This window comes from Colias eurytheme, chromosome 25 (genome assembly GCF_061535395.1).
Source record: "Colias eurytheme isolate Ceu_HAF_F1 chromosome 25, ilColEury1 Martin Lab GWU primary, whole genome shotgun sequence".
Lineage (NCBI taxonomy): Eukaryota > Metazoa > Arthropoda > Insecta > Lepidoptera > Pieridae > Colias > Colias eurytheme.
In genome coordinates, this window is record NC_143004.1 from 5189994 (window position 1) to 5201356 (window position 11363).

General features: G+C 31.1%; 2 protein-coding genes across 3 annotated transcripts; one reads left to right on the top strand and one right to left on the bottom strand.

The window, feature by feature from the left end:
• Window positions 1-3286: 3286 nt before the first annotated feature.
• On the bottom strand, window positions 3287-5874 carry Dpm1 (Dolichyl-phosphate mannosyltransferase subunit 1). Its single transcript, XM_090116203.1, has 5 exons — window positions 5715-5874; window positions 5422-5632; window positions 4874-5064; window positions 4384-4467; window positions 3287-3907 (listed from the first exon to the last, which is right to left on the bottom strand). Exons 1-5 carry the CDS (start codon window positions 5840-5842, stop codon window positions 3772-3774), a joined length of 750 nt encoding a protein of 249 aa, XP_089972329.1. The 5' UTR covers window positions 5843-5874; the 3' UTR covers window positions 3287-3771.
• Window positions 5875-5995: 121 nt separating this feature from the next.
• Window positions 5996-8873, top strand: kappaB-Ras (NFKB inhibitor interacting Ras like 1). 2 transcript variants are annotated; one of them, XM_090116373.1, is made up of 3 exons: window positions 5996-6435; window positions 7881-8050; window positions 8527-8873. In XM_090116373.1, exons 1-3 carry the CDS (start codon window positions 6225-6227, stop codon window positions 8785-8787), a joined length of 642 nt encoding a protein of 213 aa, XP_089972499.1. In that variant the 5' UTR covers window positions 5996-6224; the 3' UTR covers window positions 8788-8873. The 2 variants fall into 2 exon arrangements, with proteins under 2 accessions (XP_089972499.1, XP_089972498.1); XM_090116372.1 differs by having other exon boundaries at window positions 5998-6447.
• Window positions 8874-11363: the final 2490 nt, after the last annotated feature.

Consider the following 11363-nt stretch of genomic DNA (forward strand, 5'->3'; position numbering starts at 1 on the left):
TAGCGCAGAGTACGTGGAATTCAAACATTAACCGAAACACTGAATAAAATGTCGTGTACAGCACGATTTAAACTTAATAGCGGCTTGGAACAACGTCCGATGCGTAGAAAACAATTTAAGATATTACTGGGACGTTAAGGGACCCTTGTGCACCCGCACTCGCACCTGCACCTAACTTCCGAACCGCCATTAAGTTTGAATCGAACTGTAACAGCAGGACAAAACTTTGCAATTTAGTTTGATTTTAATATAATTATTGCAACGCTAACTAAATGTCTCTGCTGTTTAAAATACATGAAAGCATTTAATCTATACTAATATTATAAAGCTGAAGAGTTTGTTTGATAAGTAATCGATAATAATAAGCAATGATAAGTTTATTTTAGTATTTTTTATTAATAATTATAAATTACCTGAATTAAAAACCTAAACCATTCTTTTATCTCCTCAATATCATTATCCAAAAACTACGTGTGATAATGTCAGCTTAATTAATATCGGTGCTTTATATTTTATAATGTTTCATTTAATTAAAAAAAACTTGGCCACTGATAAATTCATATATAGGTAAACCAGAATCTGATGGCAATTAGGGAAATCAAAATTTTGAGTGTGCAACCCTAGGGAAAATGGACTGAACGATCTTGATACTGCTTATTTTTTATATTGTCCTCAATATCATTATATAACATCAAATAATGAGATATCCACTTAATATTATGTAGGTACATACTTACATGTATAATAAACAATTATACAAATTACTTTTATACAGGTAATACATAATATTATTATTTACACATACCTATATTTGTATATTCATTACCAGTATGCCATGTGAAAATATCGATATAATGATAATGTAGATCAAAACTGCTTTAATAATTTTTTATATAATAAAATAAAAATAAAATAAAATTATGTTTATTTTCGTAAGTATTAACAGACACACATTATAAAATTGACTTGGACAGCTTGGACTTGAGGAATAGCCGTATTGGAAACTCCTGTAATAAGTTTTCATAAAATTATATTCTAATCAACAAACAATATTATAGTTACCTACATATAATATTTTTTAATTTATAGTATCAAAACGGGTAAGTCCAATTTACCAATAAAATCTTCAAAATTGAAAATTGTGATGTGTTTGACCCTTCTTCATCGAATGTTTTTCTATACACATTATAAACAACACCTCTTGCTTGTGATCGCAGCGGCTTTTTCGATATTTTCGAAGATTTTTAGACAAAATCCTAAAAATTATTCATCAACTGCAAAAAAGACAAATAATTTGACATCCAATTTGATAGTTGTCAAATAAGTTGCCACATAAAAATCTTTTATTTCTTAAGCTTAAATATAAATATGCCATCAGATTCTGGTAGACCTATATTTAAAGTAAATAGACTACACAGGATAACTTAAAAATAGCTGTAAGAGATCATAAGATTGTTTGTAAAATTCATATCGTATTTCCTTTGGTATATCTACGTACAAAGAGCGGCCTTTCTGTTCGAAATTTTTGTGAGTTTCATAAAACCAACGTGGCAACGGTGATGGCGGATTTATAAAGTAATGTAAATTTTCGTCTCCAACTTTTACTATCAGAGATGTATATGGTCCAAGGAAATAAAGCTGTGAAATTGAACAATTCAGTTAAAAAGACATGAACATGAAATAATAATCTAATTAAAAAATTTACACAAAATGTTGTTTAACTGTTGCGTGAATCTAAAGACAAATACAGTTTTTTTATTATTTGTGTGTAAAACATATTTACAATTAATTTATACTTACTGTGAGTTTAGGATTCATTATATCTGTAGAATAACTTATGCTGAAAGAAAAGAAATAAATAATACATAATATAGCTTAGGAGCCGTTGCTCTAAACTAGCACAAAAATTATAACATAATATTTTTTTATATTGGCTGTGGAGCTCGCTGTGGAGAGTAATTTTTTCTCATTACTTACATAAATTTATTAAGAATTTTCATGATATCGCCTTTAATTTTTTTTAAACTGCCATTATCATTCTTTGGATATTCAGGCGTAGAGACGGAGACGTTATTATCATTCGCTATAGATTCGTTACGTGCCTTGTTTTCTTCTTTAAAACTGTGGAAAATTGGTAGATAAGTAATTTATTATTTGGAAAGAAGTATTCTTCATTATAAAATGATTTTTATTTGATTACTAGCAGTCCACCCCGGCTTCGCCCGTGGTACATGATTACGTTTTCTCTACATAAGAACCATCCTCGTACTTCAAGGAATATAATAAAAAAAGAATTATCGAAATCGGTTCAGCCGTTCTCGAGTTATGCGCTTACCAACACATTTTGCGAATCATTTTTATATATAAGAAGATAATAGACCAAAATTTTTTAAAGCTATTATCTTTTTGTTATAGCCTTGGTTATAGCTTCTCCGTAAATTCAAATATTTTAGAAAATCATTCGCACAAAAAAATATCAAGAAATGACATTAATTACTTACCGTCTTATTGTAGGAGCGATCAAACTTTTAAATAATTTTTTTTCGGCTTCGTTAGCAGATTTCAATTTATCGAATTCTAGGCCGTCCTTTAAATTCAGTACCCATATAATCCTACTTGCATTTTTCTTAGTTATTTCGCTTACATTATTTGTTGAGGTTTTACTTATAACTATAGTTATGAAAAAACAAGAGAGCAGTAACAGAGCTAATTTGTACATCGTAATTGGAAAATGAACATACAGCGTATGTTTGTTGAGTATTTATGTGTAAACATAACATTTGAAACACTTGTTTAAACATGAACTAGTGGTTGTCAAACTTTAACAATAGTTAAGTATCTATCTAACAATAGAATAACATTGGTATTGTGTAGTTTAAAATAAATTACACAAGTAAACTAAACTATGTACTTATAGGGCGGTCTCAATGAAAATTTAAAAATTTCGAGATTTTATGAATATTTTCATACATTCATACTGGTGACGCCAATCTTTATGGCGGCTCGGATATTAGCTGCGAGTCGCAAGGTGCGTAAGTCGAGTAGCCCGCTCTCTTGCGTCCCACTGACACCTGAAATTGTGTTCTGTGCAACGACTCGCACGATATTCACAGCCGCCATAAAGTGCACACCACACTGTGCACGTGCTGTGCACTGGTACACTTTGGAGGTTTATTTATGGATAATTTTTAATTATCAGGCAACATTGACTGACTTTTAGCTTGCTGGCAACACTATCTTGATTATACTGTATGATTTTGGTACACTATGAAAAAGAAAATACAAATCTTATACAAATTATTTATTTCCATAATATACAAATATAGTTCCTTATATAATTGTACTAATATACCTGTGAAAATATAACTAATGGACCATTTATTCAATCAAATTTCACAGAGTATCAGACACATATAAAAGAGGTACAAATATATTATAATGACATCATGACTATTCAATAGACTGTAGATTATAAGAGTATCAGGCTTGAGTGTTTTTAGTTCTAGTAAACTGCTATTGTTTTCATTATATTTTCCTAAGTGTTGTCAGCACCAAAATTTTGTCTTGGCCTTCCTTCAAAGTATTGACTATACTTTTAAAAGACAACAGTTGATTTCAAATAGTATAAAACTTTTTATCAGGAACTTACATATTAATAAAATGCTTACATGGAGTAAAAAAAGATTTTCTAACTATGAATATCAAACAAAAGAGACATGTTTAAATGTTAATTTTTACTCTCTTAATATAAAAAAAATACATATTTATATATTATGTGGTGGCAAATAAATATAATAGGGCTTTCACAAACTGCACAATCTCAGTACCTCCTAACTTGGATTCCCCATACACTCTATCTACAAAAGTTATTGGCACTTCTCCAATAGTGAAGTTTAGCTGCCTCGCTCTGTAACAATGTAATATACATATTATATGTAATAAACATATTTTACGAGAACATTTTTTTTTGTGTGATGCCTTTCAATGTTAGCCAGAAGGGCTTCTACATTTTAACACAGATGTGTGGGTGAACTGAATGTTCACCCTGGTAGCGACATGCGCAAGGGGTTCCCCTTTGAAGGGGATCTCAAATCTCGGCTTGGGCTGTCGCTTGAGTGGAGGAGGCCGGAAGGGCCCTAGTCAGACGGGTTTACGAGAACAGTAACATAAGTTTGTACTTGTAGATAGGAACTTAGGATTTAATCTAAACAAGTACAGTAGGCGCTCGATAATCCGGCGCTCGCCAATCTGGCACGCTCAGTAGTCCGGCACTTCGGGACTCAGACAGCCCGCTCTATAATCCGGCATTTTACATAGCTGAACGCACTAAAGTAAACAAACGCACTAAAGTAAACACGAAAGTAAACAAAAATATTTTTTTACCTTATCACCATTTCCATCTGGAACACATAACCTTTTGACACACAGCTTTCCACTAGTTTTTGTAGCACATCTTTCTTGTATAATCTGTAAAAAAATATTTCTACTGTACCAGTTCATGACTAACAATTTTTCTACCCATACAAAGCCTGTGTTTTTCAATGAATATTAATAAAAAAATATGTGCGTGTACTAGTGTACACACGTAAGAAGTGAAACTTCTTTATTACCTTATTTTTCAAAAAATAATTTACTATATGCAACTTTACAGAAATACGTCGAATCACGCGTGGTAGGGATAAGAAGTTTCACTTCAAAAAAGGTTTAGCAGTTCACAAAATTTGAAGTATTTTTACAGGTGCAAAATTCACAAAAATAATGACCATCCTAAAATTACACATGGAATATATGTTTTCTAATCATGTTTATTATAACTGGCTAATGATCAAGAATAATATATAATCAAAATTAGATTATTGATCAATTTTCTCACCTAAAAGAGCCAGTTAAGTCAGAAACACCAGGTCTAAGGAGTGTCTGTGTAAGGAAATTAGCCCCTCTTGATATCAGCTTCCTTCTGAAGTCCCATCCATACACTCCACCACCACTTATATAGCGGGAACCAGTCACTATGTCATAGTCATGTTCTTTCTGTAGTTCTATGAATTCCGGTATGAATTTTGGCTGTTGACAATAATTGAAAATTTATATAACAAAATATATACTTTGAACTGAAAAAAAAATACAAAAAATCCATTGTAACAATTCTAAGGTATCATTAAAAAAAAATTAGGGCCTTCAGATACTAATTAAAGTTATGCTGGTATTATGGACCAATGAACAAACTTAAAAAATATTTTAATAGGCATATTATAGTGTTGATACTGAGTGGCATAATAACATTGTTCCAGTACTTATTGTAATTCACTACAAAACTATGGATAACTCACTGAATCCAATTAAGTATAATAGACTTTGTGACCAAGGGCTTCAACAAATCTAGCTTGAAAATATGCAAAGCCGTTTTTAAACTTTACTTACATGGTGACTTAAATCAGCATCCATAATAATAATAAAATTGCCGGTAGCATGTTTGATTCCGTGTATATAGGCAGTTCCTAAGCCCAACTTCTTTTCACGAGGACGAAGGACTATTTTATTTGATCCATAGATGTCTTGCAACTGTTTTGCTATATCCAATGTACCGTCGGGGCTCCCATCATCTATTACTATCAATTCGAAATCTATTCCACTGAAAATCAGATAATACTATTGCAAAACATGAATAAATTGGAACACGTAATGAACTAGCGTAAAGTCAATAAAAGTAGTACCTTCCGTCCAGATATTTAATAATTAGCCATATTATGATAGGTAGATTCTCTCTTTCGTTGTAAGTTGGTAATAATATTGAATATTTATCACTTTTTGTGATTTCCGAATCCACTGTGCTGGCCGCCATGCTGTCAACTGTTGACACTTGACAAATTACATCTGACACTGACAAGTGAACTGACAATAAATTATAAAACAAGGATAAACCACGACAAGAAATCGAGTTTCAGAACGATAATATTTTCTAATGTAGCAAGAATTTTGCTCAAATTTGTCAATGTCAAAACATTGGTCGTCATTTGACAATTAGAAAAATCTGTTTATTTTCTAAATTCGGTGTAAAATTTTGCGAATAGATGGAATTGCGGTTTTCAATATATTTATGTGCAGTAAATTCCGTAACTGTTTCCTTATAGAAATCTAAAACATTTTCTTCTCTTTTTTTTTTTAAGTAGGTACGTGGGCTATAAAACTTAAAGTTATGAAGTGAAAGTTATAAAAATCTAAACATGGGTAAAACTAGCAAAGTAGTCGTATGTGGTATGAAAGGCGTGGGAAAAACTGCGATATTGGAGCAGCTTATATATGGCAGCGTGAATTTGAAGTCATCGTTTTACCCCACTATCGAAGATATTTATGTGGCCAATATAGAAACAGATCGAGGCACAAAAGAACGCGTATGTTTCTATGATACGGCGGGTTTGGAGCCCCCCCTCACAGGCGAGTTAAAAGGTTTAAAAACTTCAATTAAATAGAGCTTTTCATGCTGAAGCTTTGTATATAATACTTGAGAACACGTAACAACACAAATGCTGCCTGTTTCGCACAACAATAATTTTAAGGATTGTACATACATAATTGGTTTTTGCTTGTATTTAATTGTACGTATAGTCTGTCCACTATAAGAATTGCTTTTTGACAGCTCGACGGGTGATACCAGAAGTGATGTTCAAAAGATTATCGACTGTTGTACCATTTCAATTATATATTCAAAATATTATCATAAATCGAATCAGGTACGTAAATAATAATTACAACGTAAACGTACTAATAAGATATGTAATAATAAGACCACATATCTATGCATTGTATGTTAAAACTAAACTAAACTAATATTTTATTATTTATTGGTTTCTATCTTACAATTTGGTTGTCTTTACGTTTTAATTATATAACATAATAGAAAAGTTTTTCTGTATCGGATATATTTTACAGAGTATTTCTATCGATTATTTTAATCTATCGACCCATCATTGAATAATTCTGTGTAGGCATCACTAAGTGGGCGGGACCTGTCCATGAAGTACGATAATTACTTGTATGACATTTTAACATAGACAATTCAATTAAACATAGGCGTGAAGCTGTCAAAAAGCAAATAATATAATGGACAGAGTATAAGTATTATAATTGGAAATTATAGAACTTACAGGAAAAATATATTGTAACAATTAATCACAAGTAGAGTACTTATTATTAGTTTTTAAAATTAAAATCCATTATGTAAGGAGTCTTTAATTTGTAATTATTATTTTTCCTAAATTATTCGAAATTGACATGTCTACAGAAATAATCCAATTATTTTTTATGCAAAAAGAAATTGTGTGGTGGCATAGTTTATAAAAACTATCCACCCTAAGGTATTTTTAACTTTGTGTTCTGAAATATATCCAAATAGAAAAGTAAAATACAGAAGTGATCCATATAAAAAATCTTTACTAATATTATAAAGCTGAAGAGTTTGTTGTGTTTGTTTGAACATGCTAATCTCAGGAACTACTGGTCCAATTAGAAAAATTCTTAAGGTGTTAGATATCGAGGAAGGCTATATATACAGTGTGGAAATTTTCAATGGACCCTGGAGAGAAAATACTTAAAATACCGAAGATAGCAAATTTTGCTGAAAGGAAACATTCCTTTAGTTATAAAAAGAAATAGAACTGCATTCAACAAGTTTCGAAAATTTACTTGCATCAACCGGGAATCGAACTAACCAAAAAATTGAGCACAATAGTCTTGCTAGAATCTTATAATCCATTTCATATATAGGTTCCAAACTAATAAAATATTGTTATTAGGTCCCAAAAATAAAACTATAATTCTTCAACATTATTCATTCTATTACTCCATATTACTAGAAGATAATTATAGTCCATATCATATAGGTCCACCACAGTCACCGACTATGCAGCTGACAACCAATCAAGTACTCCAGAGGCATTACCTCGGCTTTGCAGAGGGCTTTGTCATGGTGTACGACACTACGCGACCCGAGTCTCTTGACGTGCTTATGTATTTAAAGAAGGATATTGATAGGAATAAGGATAAAAAGGAGGTAGGAATTACACACATACAATATAAAAATATATTTATTTAACTACAGTGAAAAATAGACTATTGAATGTATTTAATGTTGACATGAAATGATGTGTGGGTTGTTGTTTGTGTTTAAAAAAGTATGTATGTAGGTGAACCACATAGTTTAAATCATAGTCGCTTTCAGCCGCAGCAGCAGTGTATAAATCTACGGATTTGGATGCGGTTTTTTTTAATAGACAGAGTGGTTCTTGGAGGTTTTATAATTTATAAGGTTTTATACAGAACGACAAAGGCCGTGGGCGGAAAGCTAGTTTTTTTAATATAAGTTTAATTTTGATAACAATTTATGTTATCACACTATAACATAACACACATCACAATATATCTAGAGATGTGTTACTTAAAATTAGTTATATTATGTTTGTTTCGAAATGTATTTTGTTACTTTTATTCTTATAAGAAAGTTAATATTTTTCTTTTTCTTTATTTCAGGTTGTAATGCTAGTAATCGGGAACCGAACAGGCCCAGACGTAGTCAACAGTCTTGAAAACACATGCTCGAAAGCGTCCAACTGGTGTGCTAGAGAGAAGGTAAGGCATTTCGAAGTATCCGCAATGGACCGAGCGTCATTATATGAACCGTTCATTTTCATGACTTCAAAACTGAACCCAGTTCAAAATAAAACTGCGTTCCCACAATTGAGTACGTTAAGCAAACTTACGCAGAAAAATAATCGAAGTGACGCGATGTAACATTACCTTTTTAATCTATGCCCTTTTTGCTATCATCCATAGAGATTTCTAGCACTGGTAACACTAAAGGTGTTGCAAAAGAGCCTTCAGTGCAAGAAGCTTATATCTAATACACTGGAGATTTCGGTATGAACATTTGACGTGTAACAAGAAAATTGTTGTGTTCTATCACTTTCACACCTAACTTGGTATTGCCACTGTTAATACGAAGTTTTCCCAAGGCTACTATGTATGCTGTAATATTCTGTGCAAAAGGTTAGTTTTTGTACATGAGTTTGTTGATAAATTGCCAACAACGTCATTCAGAAGCATTGTTGGATGAGACAATTATTATTTATGCTAAATAAAATAAGTATCTGAACCAATTATTAAAAAGCGATATTCCCTGATTATGGGTAGTTACCATAATAAAATTGTAGCAACTCTCACTTTGACAATATGGCATAAGTGTCAAAAAAATTGCGTCGCTTCGAATATTTAAGTTAATATTGTTGCGTATTTAATAAATATTTTCCGAATATAAATAATGTATTGCATTGTGAAAAATTGCAGAAGTTTTTGGACACCAAATTCTGGCCTATAATTTTACAGGCAAGTGTATATTTACGTTATTTACAATATTCCTCAATACTCATGCATTTACCTGTTTAGAATCATTTTAATGGCAAAAATCGTCAAATTTATCATCATTTTACTAAGCAATCATGTTAAATAAGTTCTTTTCCTAATACTTTCATCATTTTTCAACAAGTTTTCAACAAACAAATTTAACAAGTAAGGTAACCATGATGATGGGTTTTTACGGATGGCGACGATAATATATTGCTAAACAATATTATGATGAACATTTAGAACACCATTTTAAAAAATTTTATACTAGTAATGAAACAACACACGACATCGGTATTGCACTCACATATTGTCGTTTGTTCTTTTTTACATTGAAATTTATACTTTTTAACCTAATATTTTTTTGTTTTACGTATTTCAGCTTTCCAAAAATGAAATAAAAAGAAATAAATGGCTGTCCATAGTGCCTATCAAGGGTAAAATTTATCAATATGCCAGAATATGCAGTTTGCATTTTAAGCCTGAGGATTACGGTCCAGAAAAAAAAATACCTTTTGAAAAGTGCTATACCTTTTTATTTACCACATTCTTGTTACTGCGTCTCAACTGTTAAAGTAATTTTAATTATATTATAATTAACCACCATGAAACCATTAGTAACCGTAAGTACAGCTCCTGAAAGACATACGAATTTCTGAGAACTGTAATATCGTAACCACACATCAACACTAGCGATGCAACTCTCCCTTTGGAATATTGAAAAGTTTTAGACTGAAGCTTGAGTAACCAAAACGATGTTTTAATGTATGTAGCACTCATTTTAATTAAAAAATCGTAGTATGAGATCAAAAGTTATCAAGCGTTATTTAAAACTATCATTCTCTACCAATTAAAATGGTATGTACCTATAAAGATGATAATTATTCATGTAAGTTGACCAGTAATATTATAATATAAATACTGTTAAAAATATATGTCGTTATTATTTATAGACCATGATTTTTAGTTTTTTTTTTTATTTCGAAAAATCCTGAATATACAAACCAGTGTGGTCACCCACAGAAAGAGACAAAAAACAACACTGACGTCATTCAAGGTTATATTTTCTTGTGACAAGTTAATGGTCATAGTGCAATCTCCAGTGTATTAGATATAAGCTTCTTGCTTCAGTGACGGTCAAACAATTTTTTTGTTAAGGTTAGGACAGAATATAATATATACAAATGTGCTGTTCATTCTGAATAGGATAACAATTTATAATGTTTTTGGACATCTGTCTCTACCGCTTTTTCTTGATCTAATGAAAATTTTTGTGAAAAGAAACACAATTTGAATTGTCTCTTCAAATCCGTTTGACCGTACGAAGGGCTTACGAAATTCAATACAATTTCCATCTTCAAGAGATTCCATTAATTTCATAAAATGTCATTGTTTAGCTTCTTAAAATTATTTTAAATTTGATTATATTAATCATAATTATTAATTCTATAAGGATAAGCATTTCTATAAAACTAGTATGTTTAGATAAAAACCACCTAAAATGATCTGATTGAAAGCAAATTAATTTATCAAAAATATTTAATATTATGTACTTATTTATTAGAATTGTACTTATGTATTATTTACTGCATAGAAAAATATACAAACATAATAAAATAGGTATGGTAACACATGATTATTTTTCTAATAGTAGGAATGCTAATCTAAAGCCTGATGAAAAAAATATTCATGGTAAATATTTGTTTAGCAGTAGAGTTGGATCAAGATGTTTTATAAAGAATAGAAAAAACTCGATTACGATGCGGGATTCGGAGCCGCGTCTTTCGCCGTGCCGAGTGAACTCTCGGCCACCCCTGATCTCGTCAGACCAATCGAATTTATTCTACTCATTTCGGTTTTATGTGTCAAAGGGACATTCCACACCATCTTTTTGAATGCTATAAAACTAAATATATAAAATTGGAAAACATGCTGACGAGCTGTGTCAACATGTTTCTGGCAATACT

Bases quoted from the DNA above. Each gene is read 5' to 3' on its own strand.
- Dpm1 (XM_090116203.1), bottom strand. From the start codon at position 5,842: ATGGCGGCCAGCACAGTGGATTCGGAAATCACAAAAAGTGATAAATAT. The intron at 4,468-4,873 runs GTGAGAAAATTG...ATTTTTTTACAG, and splicing joins GACTTAACTGGCTCTTTTAG to ATTATACAAGAAAGATGTGC. The intron at 3,908-4,383 runs GTAAAAAAATAT...ACATTGTTACAG, and splicing joins CAGATGGAAATGGTGATAAG to AGCGAGGCAGCTAAACTTCA.
- kappaB-Ras (XM_090116372.1), top strand. From the start codon at position 6,225: ATGGGTAAAACTAGCAAAGTAGTCGTATGTGGTATGAAAGGCGTGGGA. The intron at 6,448-7,880 runs GTTTAAAAACTT...CATATCATATAG, and splicing joins CCTCACAGGCGAGTTAAAAG to GTCCACCACAGTCACCGACT. The intron at 8,051-8,526 runs GTAGGAATTACA...TCTTTATTTCAG, and splicing joins GGAATAAGGATAAAAAGGAG to GTTGTAATGCTAGTAATCGG.